At 47.5% G+C, this 22,196-nt stretch overlaps 1 protein-coding gene across 1 annotated transcript in view; it reads left to right on the top strand.

Annotated features, from left to right (window-relative positions):
• Positions 1 to 1,667: 1,667 nt before the first annotated feature.
• LOC123481863 (sodium/calcium exchanger 3-like) overlaps positions 1,668 to 22,196 on the top strand; it is a 21,382-nt gene continuing 853 nt past the window's right edge. Inside the window, exons 1-2 of the mRNA XM_045207419.1 lie at positions 1,668 to 2,224; positions 21,110 to 22,196. The exon at positions 21,110 to 22,196 is cut by the window's right edge and continues 853 nt beyond it. Of these exons, the coding sequence (XP_045063354.1) occupies positions 2,146 to 2,224; positions 21,110 to 22,196 (1,166 nt within the window). The 5' untranslated portion in view covers positions 1,668 to 2,145. The remainder of the gene's footprint in view (positions 2,225 to 21,109) is intronic.

The following is a 22,196-nucleotide window of genomic DNA, read 5'->3' as shown; positions in this document are numbered from 1 at the left end:
CAAAATACCAGCAACAGTGTGTGAAAACCTTGTGAAGACTTACAGAAAACGTTTGACCTGTGTCATTGCCAACAAAGGGTATATAACAAAGTATTGAGAAACTTTTGTTATTGACCAAATACTTATTTTCCACCATAATTTGCAAATAAATTCATAAAAAATCCTTCAATGTGATTTTCTGGATTTTTTTTCCTCATTTTGTCTGTCATAGTTGACATGTACCTATGATGAAAATTACAGGCCTCTCTCATCTTTTTAAGTGGGAGAACTTGCACAATTGGTGGCTGACTAAATACTTTTTTCCCCCACTGTATGTTTCCCTTAGAGTTGTGCAAAGTTGGTATAATCTTATTCAAAATGATTCACAGCTGTATTGGCTGTGTAGTATCTGAAAGTCTATGATTTTGCTGACGTTTGCAAATGGTGTGATAGATTAACTTTACTCTGCTTTGCTGAAACATTTGGAAAGCATTACTACATAGGCTTCTTGGAATAGAGGACATTTGGAGGCCAGGGATTGGTCTATCAAAAACCACCCATCTTATGTTACATAGGATATAAATACCATGTTTTGAACAAAGGACGGGGAGAATAACATATTAGAGATTGGGTCAGTTGTTCTCCGGACTTCTGCAGGAGTCTGTAAATTGATACTGTAATCTTTGATGTAAAAAAACATTATAATCAAGGACAGTGTCAGCGGATTTCTTGTCATCACAGCATAATCAGCATCGTTGTCTTGACACCACAGCTGCCAAAGGTGCTTCCACCAAGTACTCTGGGGCGTGAAGACTTATGCAATCGAGTCATCTTCATACTTTTTTTATTTGGAAAATGTTTTTTAAATAATTTTCTTTCACTTGGAAAATGTGGAGTAGGTTTTTTTAAATTTACATTTTAAGGCAGCAAAATGTGAAGACTGCAAGGGGTTTGTAGACTTTCACTATTGGCACTGCATATAGCCTACACACAGATTGCCATTGGATTACTGACACACTACTGCTTGGATAGTAATCTGACTCATCCTGATATTTCTTGATTTGTGATTATTGTGTATTGTTTCGTATTGACATATTGTATTGTATTAACAGTCTACTTCACTGTTGGAGCTGGTAACACAAGCATTTCGCACACCTGCTATATCTGCAAATCTGTGTACAAGACCAATAAACTTTGATTTGATTTGATAAAAATGCCAAATAGAATCTGTCTCGTGACCAATATAATTCTATTGAATGAGCGTTCCATTTGATCTGAGTCTCTCCTGCTCGTCTCCTCTCTGCTCTCCTCTGCCTCCCCGTCCCCATCTGTACCAATGCAATAATACAGGATATTCATGGTTTGTGGTGCAGCTCGCTCTCTCCCCCCAGTTGATAGTGACGTAGACGAGCGTGCGTGTGTGTGTGTGACTTTAGGTGAAGGGGGCGGTGGAGAGGCGGCAGGGGAGAGCGTGGCATTGCTCACGTTGAATAGCAAAGGCTACTGCGATGCTTCCGAATAGGGACATAATATCAACCTTTAGAAATGAATAGGAATAGTGGAAAATACAATATTCAATCTGGATTTTAAGGTGTAATTAAAATATAAAAATCTGGAGCTTCCGACGCTTGTGTGCCAAAATGATATCCATTGATCATCAAATTGAATATTTATACATGATTTATGTGAGGTCGTCGTAACGTTGGATATAGCTGTGTCATATTTTTTTAATAAATTGACCAACGGACTGGACAGCAAAAGGATCATCAGAATACATTTTCTGCGCTAACGCAGAGGAGACGGACTAGAGACGAGGCAAGCACTGCTGTCTCTCGCTCTCTCGGCTTGCGGGAGAAGAGAAGAGCTGTTTGTTTTGCATGGATTCGTGTTCCAAAGTTCCATCCATCCCTTCCAACGTCCTCGTCACCGAGGTGGGGCTTAACGTTACGGGGCAAGAGGAGAGGAGAGGAAAAGAAGAGCGAGCCATCACTTCTCCGGTTTGATCGATCGGCCGGAAGCAGAACGGGCTTGGGGACCAGCTTGATTGCGCGTGAGGAAACCGATATCGCCCCTGGGGTATTCTTTCAACGGCAGGAGGTAGTCTACAGCACGTTTGACTGAGGAGTAGGAAGTGCTGATACAAACGATATAAACGTTCACTGCTGAATGATACCTCGGAGTGAAAGGGTCGATTGGAAAAGGGGCATTACGCAGTGTCGAAAACACTTCAGAATACAAAATACAGGTAGGCTGTAATGAAATGAATTCGTCTGGGGTCTCGTTACTAGCAATGATCCGCGTGCTATAGCCTCCTATAGATTCGAGGCTACCGCGTTTCTGGTTAGCGATGCAGACAGACCGCTACACCGATTTCTGAGGCGGTACTGAAATTATGACGCGGTGTTATGTATTTGCGTATAATTAATAACTCTAGCCTATAATAAGGCCAATGATAATGTGAGCCTTAAAACCCAACCGGTGGCCTTATGGTTCCACTAGGCTATTCATGCAGGATGGCTTGACAGCATCACAGCAAATGTCGCCTGGCTATGCGTTGTGAGTCAGGCAACATGTCCATCTCCAGAGTTGAGGATGAGGAGTGTTTGAGCGGTGCCCTCTCTGTATACTAAAGCGGCGTGCCATGCCAAGCTATGATGGGCTAGCCTACCACCTGGCTGTGTCCGGCCTATGGATGATTAATTAGGCTACCATTATCACATGACCTTTATTATTTACACCACTGTGTCACTATTATGGAAGGAAGCCTAGTGACGTTTCTGATGACGAGGGTAGCAGGCAGTAGCTGCTACAGTGTTGCATGCAGGCTCTATGTGTCACTCATATTCATTATATTCATAATAGAGGCATGCGGTGTAGCCTATTTGTAGGCTATGCCAGGGATTTCCCCTTGGGTAAGAGGGAATCAGATGTGTCTGTGACTGTGAGAGGAGGAAAAAAAGCCTTATGGGTGATTTGATTTGACAGCTGAGGCTAGGTGTCTCCATGTCGCCTGCTGAGTCCGCTGAGTGCCTGTTCGCGGGCCTCTCAAATAGCCACCTTTTAAACGAGACCCTGTGTGAGGGCCGGAGGGAGGGAGAGATGGAGGCCTATCTATCTATGTATGCACATACGAAGCTGCCCTCTTCACAGCGCCACGTTAGGGAGGTCCTTCAATTGTATCACAATATAGGTACAGATTTTTGACAACGTTTTGAAGGCCTACAGCCTATTGCAAATGCATAGCCCTTTCGAATGAATATTTCAAACCCTTAATATTAAGTTGTTCTTATACCTGTGTAAGAACATTGTAATTACTCTGGTAAAAAACAACAACAACATGTTATTACACAGTAATTGCCTAAATTGCATAGTATGGAGTTGGTGTTCTCCATGTGGCTGAATGTTGTGGTCCTCTGTAGCTCAATTGGTAGAGCATGGCGCTTGTAACGCCAGGGTAGTGGGTTCGATCCCCGGGACCACCCATACGTAAAAATGTATGCGCACATGACTGTAAGTCGCTTTGGATAAAAGCGTCTGCTAAATGGCATATTATTATTATTATTATTATTGTAGTTTGCGGCGCTTGTAGCGCTGACAGTTTGTTTTAGGCGTCATCACGCGGTGAAACATCGGAAGCCTTTCCCTTTTCAATGGAAGGAAAGCGAGAGAAGGGGAGCGTTGAGCGATGCGAGCGAGGGGCGAGGGAGCTGAACAGGTTGAGCGATGCGAGCGAGGGGCGAGGGAGCTGAACAGGTTGAGCGATGCGAGCGAGGGGCGAGGGAGCTGAACAGGTTGAGCGATGCGAGCGAGGGCGAGGGAGCTGAACAGGTTGAGCAATGCGAGTGAGGGCGAGGGAGCTGAACAGGTTGAGCGATGCGAGCGAGGGCGAGGGAGCTGAACAGGTTGGGGCTAGGGTTGGGGAAAGCTGGACTTTATTCGAATCCTCCGCAATATCGTGATGCGAGTGACCAATCGAAGCTCACCATATATTTTTTTGTACCCTTTACTGAAGGGGTTCCCAAAGTGTTTTCACCCACGACCCCATTTTGATATCTGAAGATTCTTGCAACCCCACCATGTGACTTTTTTTTGTAATTAACAGCAAATGTTTACTTTTTTCTTTGGGGCTATGGCAGTCAATTGAAAAACATTCTAACAGTATTTCTGATTGTCTTCTCAACTCACCATCACATACTTTTAACGCGGGGCTATGACAGTCAAATGCAAATGAGTCTGACATAATGTCTCTTATCTCACCACCACTAATGAGATGGGTGTGGCTTGATGCATGTCGCGTCGGAGCTTTCTCAAAGTCAGGGGGCGGCAGTGCAAAACTCAAAAAATCGATCCAGGTTGGATGTGACAGCAGAGCTGAGGGGCGCTGTGACCGTTGGTCACGGTAATCCCATCCAAAACTGCACAAATGATTGGCGCTGATGGGGAGCCTACCAAACTTGCAAATGGCCCTCGCTAATGGCATGGTACTCAGCGCTCTATTGTCCCTCTAACCACTCTCTAAACACTTCATTATTTAATTTGAATAATTGGAATGGTGAGGACAAATGGTGATGGGAGTAAGAGTTCCCATTCTGAAATGGACACGGGAAAGCCCCGGACCCAATATGCACAAATTAATTTGTAAAAGCCGTTCTGAAAGCACCTATAGGACAACCCGTCCGATCCGAGTGAGGGAAGCAGCAGAAAAGCAAATTTTTTTTGCTACTTTATTTAACCAGAGCCATGGAGAAGGGGAGAAAGAGAGAGAGAGAGAGAGCTGTAGGCTATTAGGGAGTGGAGGCTGTGCCGTTTGTGTGTGTGTGTGTGTGTGTGTGTGTGTGTGTGTGTGTGTGTGTGTGTGTGTGTGTGTGTGTGTGTGTGTGTGTGTGTGTGTGTGTGTGTGTGTGTGAATAAGACATGGGAGGTTCGGAGCACCAGGCACGGTGGGAGAGACCAGAACCACTGATATCTCCGACTAGACTAACTCGTTGCTAGTCATTTATCATCCCATCTGATTACATAGCACCTGTCTTGATTGCATCCCACTGAGCGAAGCTAGCTAACGAGGCTAAATGGAGGCTACCCATAACGTTGCTGCTCTTCTCACCATCCTACACATGACAACAACTCCGTTCAGATCCTAAACAGCAGCCTACCTGTTGGCTTTTGGTCATTGTACCCTTTCTTTATCATTCTACTTTTGATTCTGTCATTTTAATTCCGCCTTCCATTGATTAGATATCACCTGACTTGCCACACAAGCAGAGCAGCAATGCTATTGTCTCTCTCTCTACATTTTAGTCATTTAGCAGACGCTCTTATCCAGAGCGACTTAATTTTATTTTTATTTTTTTCTTCATACTGGGAAATGAACCCACATCCCTGCCGGCCATACCCTCCCCTACCTTGGACAACGCTGGGCCAATTGTGCGCCGCCCCATGGGTCTCCCGGTTGCGGCCGGCTGCGACAGAGCCTGGACTCGAACCAGGATCTCTAGTGGCACAGCTAGCACTGCGATGCAGTGCCTTAGACCACTGCGCCACTCGGGAGTCTCAAGGATCAGAGCGCATGCCTTTTTTTTGTGGCTTTTTCCCAATCATCAATATAGAGTGGCATATGTTTAGATTTCTCAGACATTCCCAGGTTTATAGGCCTATCACAACTCAATAAATCATGGATTTTATTGTGATGGTGTAGGCCATTGGTTCCATTGTGTAACACCACCAGTACACATTTTTGTTGTAGCCCCGTGATTCCTCATCGAGGGCTTGAGGATTAGTTGGCAAGTTGAATCAAGTGTGCTTGTCTGGGGCTACAAGAAAAATGTGTACTGTTGGGGTACTTGGGAAACACTGGTGTAGGCTGTATTAAATTGATTTATTAGACTTTAAATGTTTATGTTAATTAACAGTCAATATCTATTTGTTAATGGCCATCAAAATGTTAGCTATTAAAATCAGATCCAACAATCATATCAAGGGATTAGAAATCCAGGGCTTAAAAACAAAGCTGTCATTGTACGCTGATGATTCATGTTTTCTTTTAAATCCACAACTTGAATCCCTCCACAGCCTCATAGAGGATCTAGATACATTTTCTAACCTCTCTGGATTACAACCAAATTATGATAAATGTACTATATTACGTATTGGATCACTAAAAAATAAAATGTTTACATTACCATGTAGTTTACCAATAAAATGGTCTGATGGTGATGTGGATATACTCGGAATACATATCCCAAATGAAATAAATGATCTCACGCCAATACATTTTAATAGAAAGTTAGCAAAAATAGATAAGATCTTGCTACCATGGAAATGTAAATACCTGTCAATTTGTGGAAAAATCACCCTGATTAACTCTTTAGTATTATCCCAGTTTACCTATTTGTTTATGGTCTTGCCTACGCCTAGCGAACAGTTTAAAAAAATTATATGAGAAAAAAATATTCCATTTTACAACCACTCACTTTCAGTTATTTGAAAAGGAAATAATCTCCCAAATATCACTATTTCTAAAACAAGCCATAGAAAGTTGGTTGCAATTTCAATTTAGTCCTCCAGAAATGACAGAACAAATAATGCAACAAATATTGTGGTTAAACTCAAATATACTAATTGATAAAAAACCATTATTTTTTGACAAAATGTTTAAAAAAGGTATAATCTTCATAAATGATATCATAGGTAGGACTGGTGGAGTTATTTTGCACATGCAGCTAACAAAAACATATGGAAATGTCTGCTCGACCCAAAATTACAACGAAATAATTGCAGCCTTACCGCAAAAATGGAAGAGGAAAGTGGAAGGGGGAGAAAGTAAGGAACTTGTCTGTCGGCCTTGCATTAAAGAACATAATTGGTTAAAGAAAACTGTGATAAATAAAAAAGTATACCAGTTTCATTTAAGGACAAAGGATTGACAGCCGTCCCATATAGATTGCAAAATAGTTGGGATGAGATTTTTGACGTACTGATTCCATGGCATAGTGTTTATGAACTGATACGCAAAACGACACCGGATTCAAAACTTTTCAATTAAAATTATTATACAAAATTCTTGCTAACAATATAATGTTATTTATATGGGGGATACAATCTTCCTAGCTCCGCAGATTTTGTAGCTTGTTTTTGGACACAGGTCCAGGAATGGCTGAAGGATTGCAATATTTACCTGGAGCTAACCCTACAGATAGCACTACTGGGTGATCTGAAAAGTCATAGTCAATCGATCAATAATATAATAATACTTTTAGCAAAACATTTTATTTTCAATTTACAATCTGTAGAAACAATGAGAATAGAAAGGTATAAATACAGTGGGGGAAAAAAGTATTTAGCCAGCCACCAATTGTGCAAGTTCTCCCACTTAAAAAGATGAGAGAGGCCTGTAATTTTCATCATAGGTACACGTCAACTATGACAGACAAAATGAGAAAAAAAAATCCAGAAAATCACATTGTAGGATTTTTTATGAATTTATTTGCAAATTATGGTGGAAAATATGTATTTGATCACCTATAAACAAGCAAGATTTCTGGCTCTCACAGACCTGTAACTTCTTCTTTAAGAGGCTCCTCTGTCCTCCACTCGTTACCTGTATTAACGGCACCTGTTTGAACTTGTTATCAGTATAAAAGACACCTGTCCACAACCTCAAACAGTCACACTCCAAACTCCACTATGGCCAAGACAAAAGAGCTGTCAAAGGACACCAGAAACAAAATTGTAGACCTGCACCAGGCTGGGAAGACTGAATCTGCAATAGGTAAGCAGCTTGGTTTGAATAAATCAACTGTGGGAGCAATTATTAGGAAATGGAAGACATACAAGACCACTGATAATCTCCCTCGATCTAGGGCTCCACGCAAGATCTCACCCCGTAGGGTCAAAATGATCACAAGAACGGTGAGAAAAAATCCCAGAACCACACGGGGGGACCTAGTGAATGACCTGCAGAGAGCTGGGACCAAAGTAACAAAGCCTACCATCAGTAACACACTACGCCACCAGGGACTCAAATCCTGCAGTGCCAGACGTGTACCCCTGCTTAAGCCAGTACATGTCCAGGCCCATCTGAAGTTTGCTAGAGTGCATTTGGATGATCCAGAAGAGGATTGGGAGAATGTCATATGGTCAAATGAAACCAAAATATAACTTTTTGGTAAAAACTCAACTCGTCGTGTTTGGAGGACAAAGAATGCTGAGTTGCATCCAAAGAACACCATACCTACTGTGAAGCATGGGGCTGGAAACATCATGCTTTGGGGCTGTTTTTCTGCAAAGGGACCAGGACGACTGATCCGTGTAAAGGAAAGAATGAATGGGGCCATGTATCGTGAGATTTTGAGTGAAAATCTCCTTCCATCAGCAAGGGCATTGAAGATGAAACGTGGCTGGGTCTTTCAGCATGACAATGATCCCAAACACACCGCCCGGGCAACGAAGGAGTGGCTTCGTAAGAAGCATTTCAAGGTCCTGGAGTGGCCTAGCCAGTTTCCAGATCTCAACCCCATAGAAAATCTTTGGAGGGAGTTGAAAGTCTGTGTTGCCCAGCGACAGCCCCAAAACATCACTGCTCTAGAGGAGATCTGCATGGAGGAATGGGCCAAAATACCAGCAACAGTGTGTGAAAACCTTATGAAGACTTACAGAAAATGTTTGACCTGTGTCATTGCCAACAAAGGGTATATAACAAAGTATTGAGAAACTTTTGTTATTGACCAAATACTTATTTTCCACCATCATTTGCAAATAAATTCATTAAAAATCCTACAATGTGATTTTCTGGATTTTTTCCCCTAATTTTGTCTGTCATAGTTGACGTGTACCTATGATGAAAATTACAGGCCTCTCTCATCTTTTTAAGTGGGAGAACTTGCACAATTGGTGGCTGACTAAATACTTTTTTCCCCCACTGTATATATATATATATATATATATATATATATATATTTTGCGAGAATAAAAACATATGGGGGATTGGAAGTGATGCAGACAATTACATTGATGGAAGTTACAATCTATCTGCAATATTAAAGCTGATCTACCCCCTATATATATATATATATATATATATATATATATATATATATATATATATATATATATATATATATATATATTAAATTAACGGTCAATTACCGTTAGATCGGCAGTCATTTGCATGACAATTACCGGCTGACAAAATGTTGTGACCACCACAGCCCTTGTTCTCTCTCTGATAGTTTGACTTCTCTGACTTATGCCTGATTGTGCAGAGCAGAAGAGGCCCTGCCAGAAGAGGCCCTGCCAGAAGAGGCCCTGCCAGAAGAGGCCCTGCCAGAAGAGGCCCTGCCAGGAGAGGCCCTGCCAGGAGAGGCTTTCCAGAAAAGGCCCTGCCAGAAGAGGCCCTGCCAGAAGAGGCCCTGCCAGAAGAGGCCTGCCAGAAGAGGCCCTGCCAGGAGAGGCCCTGCCAGGAGAGGCTTTCCAGAAAAGGCCCTGCCAGAAGAGGCCCTGCCAGAAGAGGCCCTGCCAGGAGAGGCTTTCCAGAAAAGGCCCTGCCAGAAGAGGCCCTGCCAGAAGAGGCCCTGCCAGGAGAGGCCCTGCCAGAAGAGGCCCTGCCAGAAGAGGCCCTGCCAGGAGAGGCTTTCCAGAAAAGGCCCTGCCAGAAGAGGCCCTGCCAGAAGAGGCCCTGCCAGGAGAGGCCCTGCCAGAAGAGGCCCTGCCAGAAAAGGCCCTGCCAGAAGAGGCCCTGCCAGAAGAGGCCCTGCCAGGAGAGGCCCTGCCAGAAGAGGCCCTGCCAGAAGAGGCCCTGCCAGGAGAGGCTTTCCAGAAAAGGCCCTGCCAGAAGAGGCCCTGCCAGAAGAGGCCCTGCCAGGAGAGGCCCTGCCAGAAGAGGCCCTGCCAGAAGAGGCCCTGCCAGGAGAGGCTTTCCAGAAGAGGCCCTGCCAGGAGAGGCTTTCCAGAAAAGGCCCTGCCAGGAGAGGCTTTCCAGAAGAGGCCCTGCCAGGAGAGGCTTTCCAGAAGAGGCCCTGCCAGGAGAGGCTTTCCAGAAGAGGCCCTGCCAGGAGAGGCTTTCCAGAAGAGGCCCTGCCAGGAGAGGCTTTCCAGAAAAGGCCCTGCCAGAAGAGGCCCTGCCAGGAGAGGCTTTCCAGAAGAGGCCCTGCCAGGAGAGGCTTTCCAGAAAAGGCCCTGCCAGAAGAGGCCCTGCCAGGAGAGGCTTTCCAGAAGAGGCCCTGCCAGGAGAGGCTTTCCAGAAAAGGCCCTGCCAGGAGAGGCTTTCCAGAAGAGGCCCTGCCAGGAGAGGCTTTCCAGAAAAGGCCCTGCCAGGAGAGGCTTTCCAGAAAAGGCCCTGCCAGGAGAGGCTTTCCAGAAAAGGCCCTGCCAGGAGAGGCTTTCCAGAAAAGGCCCTGCCAGAAGAGGCCCTGCCAGGAGAGGCTTTCCAGAAAAGGCCCTGCCAGAAGAGGCTTTCCAGAAAAGGCCCTGCCAGAAGAGGCTTTCCAGAAAAGGCCCTGCCAGAAGAGGCCCTGCCAGAAGAGGCCCTGCCAGGAGAGGCTTTCCAGAAAAGGCCCTGCCAGAAGAGGCTTTCCAGAAAAGGCCCTGCCAGAAGAGGCTTTCCAGAAAAGGCCCTGCCAGAAGAGGCCCTGCCAGAAGAGGCCCTGCCAGAAGAGGCTTTCCAGAAAAGGCCCTGCCAGAAGAGGCCCTGCCAGAAGAGGCTTTCCAGAAAAGGACCTGCCAGAAGAGGCCCTGCCAGAAGAGACCCTTCCACAAGAGGCTTTCCAGAAAAGGCCCTGCCAGAAGAGGCCCTGCCAGAAGAGGCCTTGCCAGAAGAGGCTTTCCAGAAAAGGCCCTGCCAGAAGAGGCTTTACAGAAAAGGCCCTGCCAGAAGAGACCCTTCCACAAGAGGCCTTGCAAGAAGAGGCCCTGCCAGAAGAGACCCTTCCACAAGAGGCCTTGCCAGAAGAGACCCTTCCACAAGAGGCCTTGCCAGAAGAGACCCTGCCACAAGAGCCCTGCCAGAAGAGGCCCTGCTGGAAGAGGCCTTGCCAGAAGAGGCCCTGCCAGAAGTCTGAAGAGTTTTGTAGATTAATCTTCCTCTACTCTAAATCTGGAAAGGATTTTTGGCGCTTGAAATGTTGTCAATCTTTTACAAATCCTCCTCCAGCCCTATTTTGATACATGCTCGATGAGACTGTATAGGGTTGCAAAATTCAGGTAATTTAGAGACGATGGAGCAATTTGGAAAATAGACAAAATTCCAGGCAGATACAGTATTAGGGTTACAAAATTCTGGATCTTTTCCCAAAATTCCCTGGTTTTCCAGAAATCCTGGTTGACGTATTCCCGGATTTCCCCATAATTCCAGGAATCTTATACTGTATCTGCTTGAAATTTTGTCTCTTTTCCAAATTGCTCCATTGTCTCTTTTTCAAAAGATAATACACTCATGGAGCCTTCTCCTTCCTTCGCTACTTTCTAAACACTTTACGAATGTGCGTTCATAGGCAAAAATACTTACCTAGAATGAGACTTTAATTCCTCATTGTATTGAGAAGGTGAAGGGAAATGGGTATGCTTCTGTAATAAAACTTGTAATCATCCTCAGCTGGATTGAGGACAGAAACAGAATGATCTGGCTAATAATGGCTGTAGCCTTCTGGGAGATTTGTTCTAATTGATCCTAAACTGCCTGTGTGCTTCATGGGTCTCAGGCGAGGTGGCTGGCTGTGATGGGGCTGAGCAGGAGTGCCCCCCCCCCCACAAAGATAAAGAGTGCAGACTTTAATAAATGTCTCCCGTTAGTTCTCATCAGCTCTCTTAGCCTCAACAGATGGGGTGGCCAAAGAAATAGAATTACTTGAATAGAGATTCCAGTCAAAATTGCTTCTAGTGATGTAATTTCTATGGTTCTAGCTAACTGTTCTCCCTGTGCCCGCTGCCCGTCAGCACTCATCATCTCTGTCGGTCAGCCAGTCTTAACGTGTGGTGTCCGGCTAACTGTTCTGTTCTCCATGTCCCCCGCAGTCCGCACACTGCCTCTGGCCCTCATCTCTGTCAGTCAGCCAGTCTTAACGTGTGGTGTCCGGCTAACTGTTCTGTTCTCCATGTCCCCCGCAGTCTGCACACTGCCTCTGGCCCTCATCTCTGTCAGTCAGCCAGTCTTAACGTGTGGTGTCCGGCTAACTGTTCTGTTCTCCATGTCCCCTGCAGTCCGCACACTGCCTCCGGCCCCGTACCCCTTCCATCATAAGGAGCATGGTCATGTTCGTTTAGAGTTCGGTCCAGGAGGGGCTTAAGATCCTTAGCCATTTAGGTTTATGAATTTGGACAATATCTGTATAGCTATTGTATGGAACGATTTCAGTGCCAACAGCAATTGTATTTGAATTCCATAATTTTGAATTTGTATTAGGATATTGAATTTGAATTTAAAACCTCTAAAAGCCTGGGGGGGTTCTACTAAACTAGGTTTTAGTTTTTTGGGGGGGGGATTTATTTAGTCGCACCAAAGAAAATAAGTGAAAGACAAAACAGTACAGATAAAAAAACTGGTAAAAACAGTGTGCAGGTGAGGTTGGAAACCCAAAAGGTATTTTATGAAAACCACACCACAAATATACATTTATAAAAAAAGTTTGTTCAATGAGTTAAACAAAGCATATTAATTATAATTGTACATGATATATCAGTATACAAGAAAAAACATGTTTGATTATGGGTGTGAGTGTGAGAGTTAGGCTACATGGAGGGGATTATTGGGTAGTTTGGTTCATCAGGCTGACCCCCAGTCTTCATGGAGGGGATTATTGGGTAGTTTGGTTCATCAGGCTGACCCCCAGTCTTCATGGAGGGGATTATTGGGTAGTTTGGTTCATCAGGCTGACCCCCAGTCTTCATGGAGGGGGATTACTGGGTAGTTTGGTTCATCAGGCTGACCCCAGTCTTCATGGAGGGGATTATTGGGTAGTTTGGTTCATCAGGCTGACCCCCAGTCTTCATGGAGGGGATTATTGGGTAGTTTGGTTCATCAGGCTGACCCCCAGTCTTCATGGAGGGGATTACTGGGTAGTTTGGTTCATCAGGCTGACCCCCAGTCTTCATGGAGGGGATTATTGGGTAGTTTGGTTCATCAGGCTGACCCCCAGTCTTCATGGAGGGGATTATTGGGTAGTTTGGTTCATCAGGCTGACCCCCAGTCTTCATGGAGGAGATTATTGGGTAGTTTGGTTCATCAGGCTGACCCCCCAGTCTTCATGGAGGGGATTATTGGGTAGTTTGGTTCATCAGGCTGACCCCCAGTCTTCATGGAGGGGATTATTGGGTAGTTTGGTTCATCAGGCTGACCCCCAGTCTTCATGGAGGGGATTATTGGGTAGTTTGGTTCATCAGGCTGACCCCAGTCTTCATGGGAGGGGATTATTGGGTAGTTTGGTTCATCAGGCTGACCCCCAGTCTTCATGGAGGGGATTATTGGGTAGTTTGGTTCATCAGGCTGACCCCCCAGTCTTCATGGAGGGGATTATTGGGTAGTTTGGTTCATCAGGCTGACCCCCAGTCTTCATGGAGGGGATTATTGGGTAGTTTGGTTCATCAGGCTGACCCCCAGTCTTCATGGAGGGGATTATTGGGTAGTTTGGTTCATCAGGCTGACCCCCAGTCTTCATGGAGGGGATTATTGGGTAGTTTGGTTCATCAGGCTGACCCCCAGTCTTCATGGAGGGGATTACTGGGTAGTTTGGTTCATCAGGCTGACCCCCAGTCTTCATGGAGGGGATTATTGGGTAGTTTGGTTCATCAGGCTGACCCCAGTCTTCATGGAGGGGGATTATTGGGTAGTTTGGTTCATCAGGCTGACCCCCAGTCTTCATGGAGGGGATTCTTGGGTAGTTTGGTTCATCAGGCTGACCCCCAGTCTTCATGGAGGGGATTATTGGGTAGTTTGGTTCATCAGGCTGACCCCCAGTCTTCATGGAGGGGATTACTGGGTAGTTTGGTTCATCAGGCTGACCCCCAGTCTTCATGGAGGGGATTATTGGGTAGTTTGGTTCATCAGGCTGACCCCCAGTCTTCATGGAGGGGGATTATTGGGTAGTTTGGTTCATCAGGCTGACCCCCCAGTCTTCATGGAGGGGATTCTTGGGTAGTTTGGTTCATCAGGCTGACCCCCAGTCTTCATGGAGGGGATTCTTGGGTAGTTTGGTTCATCAGGCTGACCCCCAGTCTTCATGGAGGGGATTCTTGGGTAGTTTGGTTCATCAGGCTGACCCCCAGTCTTCATGGAGGGGATTCTTGGGTAGTTTGGTTCATCAGGCTGACCCCCAGTCTTCATGGAGGGGATTCTTGGGTAGTTTGGTTCATCAGGCTGACCCCAGTCTTCATGGAGGGGATTCTTGGGTAGTTTGGTTCATCAGGCTGACCCCCAGTCTTCATGGAGGGGATTCTTGGGTAGTTTGGTTCATCAGGCTGACCCCCAGTCTTCATGGAGGGGATTCTTGGGTAGTTTGGTTCATCAGGCTGACCCCCAGTCTTCATGGAGGGGATTCTTGGGTAGTTTGGTTCATCAGGCTGACCCCCCAGTCTTCGCTTGAAGTTATTGAGGGATGATGAGGTTTTGGCAATGTGAAAATAAGAATTATAGAGTATGGTACCTCTGTATCTGATAGAGCTAACATATGGAATTGTTTTAAGATGGTCATACCATGGATCATTAAGCTATTTGATTTGGAATTTCCGGACCCCTGCATGTATAAAACAAATATATAAAAACGTGATTTGATAAAATATTGAATCTGGCCTTTGCTACTATAGCCCATAGAAATGCATTGAATAACACATTCATAAACGGCAAAACAGACAGTCAAAAAATAACTCATAAGGAATAATGTTTTGAAGTGTCTGTCTTATATCTAGGAGATTGTTACATGCCGGTACTGGGTCAGACAACGCCACTGAAGCGCCATAGGGCAGAACAAGCTACACCTTCGTGTTCAGGATTTTGTTTTGTTTTTTTGTTGGCACAAAACTACCTCCATACTTCCATTAATTTGTATGGGGTTACCTTCAGACGAGTCCTGTGACACTTGGGGAGGGGGGGGTCGTAGAGTAAAACGGAGAACACCATCGTGAGAGTGAGAGTCTCATCTTTCCATAGTGATATTAGTTAGTGAGCCAAACCGTTCGGACGTTGCAGACGTTTCCGTGAGAAGACCGATTTTCGGTAGCTCTGCCACTTTCCACCGTAGATAGGCGGATGCGGTGGATTGAGACGCAGCCCATGCAGAAAAATTTATTAGATTGACGCACGGGTAAACTCTTGGATTGATGTTTTTAAATTTGTAGCGCACAAATTGAATAATTTAATTCATAAATTGAACTTGTATTACATGATTTGATAGTTAATTGAATTAATATTGCATTCAGTAAAAAAAAAAAAATTAAATTAAATATTCAAATTAAATATGTATATATTCAGTTTAAATATGGTAGATATTGCATTCATTGTCTGTGTATCAAGCATACAAGCTTTAATTTCAAGTTTATCAAAGTTTCATATATTTAACTTCTCAGATGCATTCAGATTCAGTTTTCAAATTCAGTTCACTAAATTCAGATTCAATACCAGAGACAACATCCTGCTACTTTGCCAGCCAGGAAAGGTAGAGGAGAACAGATAGAATCAAACGCTCCTCTGTGGTAAAACAGAAGCTTCTGGCGGTCTCTGAAGCCAATGTGGAATGTTTAATTTGTTTGCTTCCTATAAATTTGGCTCTGGCATTTGAACCGCTTTGGCTATAAGCTATTATGACCCCATTCCTGAAAGCTAAGACTCTCCGGAACACGGATATGCCCCCTGCCTCCCCTATCTCCCCTATCTCCCCCTGCCTCCCCTATCTCCCCCTGCCTCCCCTATCTCCCCCATCTCCCCCTGCCTCCCTATCTCCCCTATCTTCCCCTGCCTCCCCTATCTCCCCTATCTCCCCCTGCCTCCCCTACCTCCCCTATCTCCCCTTGCCTCCCCTATCTCCCCTATCTACCCCTGCCTCAACTATCTCCCCCTGCCTCCCCTATCTCCCCTGCCTCCCCTATCCCCCCTACCTCCCCTGCCTCCCCTATCCCCCTATCTCCCCCTGCCTCCCCATCTCCCCCTATCTCCCCCTGCCTCCCCTATCTCCCCCATCTCCCCTATCTCCCCCATCTCCCCTATCTCCCCCTGCCTTCCCTATCTCCTCTATCTCCCCTATCTTCCCCTGCCTCCTCTATCTCCCCTATCTCCCCCCTGCCTCCCCTATCTCCCCCTGCCTCCCCCTATCTCCCCCTGCCTCCCCTATCTCCCCTATCTACCCCTGCCTCCCCTATCTCCCCCTGCCTCCCCTATCTCCCCTATCTCCCCCTGCCTCCCCTATCTCCCCCCTGCCTCCCCTATCTCCCCTATCTCCCCCTGCCTCCCCTATCTCCCCTATTACCCCTGCCTCCACTATCTCCCCTATCTCCCCCTGCCTCCCCTATATCCCCTATCTCCCCTTTATCCCTGCCTCCCCTATCCCCCATCTCCCCTATCCCCCTATCTCCCCTGCCTCCCTTATCTCCCCTATCTCCCCTGCCTCCCCTATCTCCCCCCTGCCTCCCCTATCCCCCTATGTCCCCCCTGCCTCCCCCTATCTCCCCTATCTCCCCTTCCTCCACTATCTCCCTATCTCCCCCTTCCTCCCCTATCTCCCCTATCTCCCCCTGCCTCCACTATATCCCCTATCTACCCCTGCCTCCCTATCTCCCCTATCTCCCCTGCCTCCCCCATCTCCCCCATCTCCCCCTGCCTCCCCCTAACTACCCTATCTCCCCCTGCCTCCCCTATCTCCCCCTATCTCCCCGTCTCCCCCCATCTACCCTTGCCTCCCTATCTCCCCTAAGTACCCCTATCTCCCCCTATCTCCCCATGCCTCCCTTATCTCCCCTAACTCCCCCTATCTCCCCTGCCTCCCCCTATCTCCCATAATTGGAGCTTTGAACACACACAAGCGTGCGCGCATGCACACTTAATTAATTCTTAATATTCTATTGACGCACCGGTGCCTCCCCTATCTCCCCCTATCTCCCCTATCTCCCCCTATCTCCCCTGCCTCCCATATCTCCCCCTATCTCCCCCTGCCTCCCCTATCTCCCCCTGCCTCCCCTATCTCCCCCTATCTCCCCTATCTCCCCTATCTCCCCTATCTCCCCTGCCTCCCCTATCTCCCCTGCCTCCCCTATCTCCCCCTATCTCGCCTATCTCCCCCTATCTCCCCTGCCTCCCATATCTCCCCCTATCTCCCCTGCCTCCCATATCTCCCCTATCTCCCCCTGCCTCCCCTATCTCCCCTGCCTCCCCTATCTCCCCCTATCTCCCCTGCCTCCCCTATCTCCCCCTATCCCCCTATCTCCCCTATCCCCCCTATCTCCCCCTGCCTCCCTTTTCTCCCCTATCTCCCCCTGCCTCCCCTATATCCCCCTATCTCCTCTTTATCCCTGCCTCCCCTATCCCCCCTATCTCCCCTATCCCCCATATTTCCCTGCCTCCCTTATCTCCCCTATCTCCCCCTGCCTCCCCTATATGACCCTGCCTCCCCTATCTCCCCCTGCCTCCCCTATCCCCCCCTATGTCCCCCTGCCTCCCCCTATCTCCCCTATCTCCCCCTTCCTCCACTATCTCCCCTATCTCCCCCTTCCTCCCCTATCTCCCCTATCTCCCCCTGCCTCCACTATATCCCCTATCTACCCCTGCCTCCCCTATCTCCCCTATCTCCCCCTGCCTGCCCCATCTCCCCCATCTCCCCCTGCCTCCCCTATCTACCCCTATCTCCCCCTGCCTCCCCTATCTCCCCCTATCTCCCCGTCTCCCCCATCTACCCCTGCCTCCCTATCTCCCCTAAGTACCCCTATCTCCCCCTATCTCCCCATGCCTCCCTTATCTCCCCCTAACTCCCCCTATCTCCCCCTGCCTCCCCCTATCTCCCATAATTGGAGCTTTGAACACACACAAGCGTGCGCGCATGCACACTTAATTAATTCTTAATATTCTATTGACCTATCGGTGCCTCCCTATCTCCCCTATCTCCCCTATCTCCCCCTATCTCCCCTGCCTCCCATATCTCCCCTACTCCCCCTGCCTCCCCTATCTCCCCTGCCTCCCCTATCTCCCCCTATCTCCCCTATCTCCCCATATCACCCCTATCTCCCCTATCTCCCCTATCTCCCCTGCCTCCCCTATCTCCCCCTGCCTCCCCTATCTCCCCCTATCTCGCCTATCACCCCTATCTCCCCTATCTCCCCTATCTCCCCCCTGCCTCCCCTATCTCCCTGCCTCCCCTATCTCCCCCTATCTCGCCTATCTCCCCTATCTCCCCTGCCTCCCATATCTCCCCCTATCTCCCCTGCCTCCCATATCTCCCCTATCTCCCCCTGCCTCCCCTATCTCCCCCTGCCTCCCCTATCTCCCCCTGCCTCCCCTATCTCCCCTATCTCCCCTATCTACTGGTGCGTCAATCTAAGTAACATAATAAAAAAGTCCCCATCAAAATCCGTCAGTTTAAACTAGAGATATCTGTTTTTATATGGGCTGCGTCTCAATCCACCACATTTCTCACGAAAACATCTGTAGTGTCCGAACACGATTGTATTCTCCGTTTTGCTCTGTGACCCCCCGCAAGTGGGTGGCGCAGTGGTCTAAGGCACTGCATCGCAGTGCTAACTGTGCCACTAGAGATCCTGGTTCGAATCCATGCTCTGTCGCAGCCGGCCGCGACCGGGAGACTCATGGGCGGCGCACAATTGGCCCAGCGTCGTCCAGGGTAGGGGAGGGAATGGCCGGCAGGGATGTAGCTCAGTTGATAGAGCATGGCGTTTGCAACGCCAGGGTTGTGGGTTCGATTCCCACGGGGGGCCAGTATAAAAAAATATGTATTCACTAACTGTAAGTCGCTCTGGATAAGAGCGTCTGCTAAATGACTAAAATGTAAATGTAAGTGTCACCTGACTTGTTTGAAGGTAACCCATACAAATGAATGGAAGTATGGAGGTAGTTTTGTGCCAACAAACAAAAAGGGGTTAAATCCAAAAAAATGAAAATCTTTCTTAGACAGACACTTTAAAATCTTAATCCTTATGATTTATTTTTTGTATTTTTTGCCGTTTATGAATGTGTTATTCAATGAGTTTCTATGGGCTATAGTAGTAAAGGGAAAATTCAATATTTTATCCCAAAAAGGTTTTATATATATATATATATATATATATATATATATTTTATATCTAAAGGGGTCCTAAATTTCCTAATCAAATAGATAAATGATCCATGGTATATCTTACAACAATTCCATATGTTAGCTTCGCTTTCAGCTGCTGACACCATAGGCCTATTTCTCCATCTGGGAAATGTACACATTTATTTGCATGACTTGAGCTGAAAAAAGCCACCCTGACCTCTTAGGAACAGTATAATGTATTTCCATATACACTGAGTATACAAAACATTAAGAACACCTGCTCTTTCCATGATAGACTGACCAGGTGAATCCAGGTGAAAGCTATGATCCCTTATTGATGTCACTTGTTAAATCCACTTCAATCAGTGTAGATGAAGGGGAGGAGACAGGTCAAAGAAGGATTTTTAAGCCTTGACACAATTGAAACATGGATTGTGAATGTGTGCCATTCAGAGGGTGAATGGACAAAAACTAATATTTAAGTGCCTTTGAACGGGGTACGGTAGAAGGTACCAGGCTCACCGGTTTGTGTCAAGAACTGCAACGCTGCTGGGTTTTTCACGTTCAACAGTTTCCTGTGTGTATCAACAATGGTCCACCACCCGAAGGACATCCAGCCAACTTTGCACAGCTGTGGGAAGCATTGGAGTCAACATGGACCAGCATCCCAGTGGAACGCTTTCGAGCGGGAGGTGGAACTCAATATTAGGAAGGTGTTCCTAATGTTTGATATACATTTTAGTCATTTAGCAGACGCTCTTATCCAGAGCGACTTACAGGAGCAATTAGGGTTAAGTGCCTTGCTCAAGGGCACATCGACAGATTTTTCACCTAGTCGGCTCGGGGATTAGAACCAGCGACCTTTCGGTTACTGGCACTACGCTCTTAACCACTAAGCCACCTGCACATCAATAGTATTGCCTCAATATTATGGTTTTCAAAGGCTATTTTCCTGATGGACTTGTTGCTGTTGTTTCACAGTCTGTCTGATAGGTGGAAGCCAAGTACAGAGTGGACTGTTGTGTTGTTTATATGTTATATGTCTAATCTCTGTCAGGTGTGAGGTAGCCAAGCACAGAGTGGACAACTATTGTTGCGTTGTTGATGTTACTTCTCACACTCGGTTGTCTTCTGTTGATGTTATGTCTAATCTCTCTCTCTCTCTCTCTCTCTGTCTCTCTGTCTCTCTCTCTCTCTCTCTCTCTCTGTCTCTGTGTCTCTCTGTCTCTGTGTCTCTCTGTCTCTCTCTCTCTCGCTGTCTCTCTCTCTCTTTCTCTCTCTCTGTCTCGCTGTCTCTCTCTCTTTCTCTCTCGCTGTCTCTCTCTCTCTCTCTCTCTCTCTCTCTCTCTCTCTCTCTCTCTCTCTCTGTCTCTCTCTGTCTCTGTGTCTCTCTCTCTCGCTGTCTCTCTCTCTCTTTCTCTCTCTCTGTCTCGCTGTCTCTCTCTCTTTCTCTTTCTCTCTCGCTGTCTCTCTCTCTCTCTCTCTCTCTCTCTCTCTCTCTCTCTCTCTCTGTCTCTCTCTGTCTCTGTGTCTCTCTGTCTCTGTGTCTCTCTGTCTCTCTCTCTCGCTGTCTCTCTCTCTCTTTCTCTCTCTCTGTCTCGCTGTCTCTCTCTCTTTCTCTTTGCTGTCTCTCTCTCTCTCTCTCTCTCTCTCTCTCTCTCTCTCTCTCTCTCTCTCTCTCTCTATGTCTCTGTGTCTCTCTGTCTCTGTGTCTCTCTGTCTCTCTCTCTCGCTGTCTCTCTCTCTCTTTCTCTCTCTCTGTCTCGCTGTCTCTCTCTCTTTCTCTCTCGCTGTCTCTCTCTCTTTCTCTCTCGCTGTCTCTCTCTCTCTCTCTCTCTCTCTCTCTCTCTCTCTCTCTCTCTCTCTCTCTCTCTCTCTCTCTCTTTCTCTCTGTCTCTCTCTCTCTCCAGGTGTTGGGAGGTACCAGCCACAGCCCAGTGCTGGATCCCAGAGGGCTCGTCAGTGTGGTAAGGACCCCCAGGACCCCCGAGGGTGGATGGATCGCTTCAGGCCGAGGCTGACGAGGCCGGGGTCGGGGCCGGGGATCAGGACGGGGTCGTCGTCCTCCTACCCAGCATGCCTCTGGTTGGGCCTACTGACTGTGGCCGCTGCCTTCCTGTGTGCAGAGGGCGACCACACCACCCCCAGCCCCGCCACCACAGACTCCCACAATGCCACCTGCTCCGAGGGCACGTCCAGGTGCAAGCCAGGGATCATCCTGCCCATCTGGTATCCTGAGGACCCCTCCATGGGGGATAAGATGGCCCGCGTCATCGTCTACTTCGTAGCTATGATCTACATGTTCCTGGGAGTGTCCATCATAGCGGACCGCTTCATGGCGGCCATCGAGGTCATCACCTCCCAGGAGAAGGAGATCATTATCAAGAGAGCCAACGGAGAGACCACCACCGCCACCATCAGAGTCTGGAACGAGACGGTCTCCAACCTCACCCTCATGGCCCTGGGTTCTAGTACCCCTGAGATCCTGCTGTCTGTCATCGAGGTCTGCGGACACGACTTCGAAGCCGGCGAGCTGGGGCCGTCTACGATCGTCGGCAGCGCTGCCTTCAACATGTTCGTGATCATCGGCCTGTGTGTGTCAGTGATCCCAGAGGGGGAGACGAGGAAGGTGAAACATCTCAGAGTGTTCTTTGTGACGGCGGCGTGGAGTATCTTCGCCTACATCTGGCTCTACATGATCCTGGCGGTGTTCAGTCCCAACGTGGTCCAGATATGGGAGGGGCTGCTCACCCTGGCCTTCTTCCCCATCTGTGTCATCCTGGCCTGGGTAGCCGACCGACGACTCCTCTTCTACAAGTTCAAGAAGTACCGCACCGACAACCACCGCGGTGTGATCATCGAGACCGAGCACGAGCGCTCCAAGGGCATCGAGATGATGGACGGCGGCGGCAAGATGGTCAACTCGCACTTCGCCCACGACGGATGCGTCGCCCATAACCTCATCAGCCTGATCGAGGGGAAAGAAGTGGACGAGTC

This window comes from Coregonus clupeaformis, chromosome 25 (assembly GCF_020615455.1).
Source record: "Coregonus clupeaformis isolate EN_2021a chromosome 25, ASM2061545v1, whole genome shotgun sequence".
NCBI lineage: Eukaryota > Metazoa > Chordata > Actinopteri > Salmoniformes > Salmonidae > Coregonus > Coregonus clupeaformis.
The sequence above is the reverse complement of the archived record's forward strand: the minus strand, read 5'-3'. Positions and strand labels throughout refer to the sequence as shown.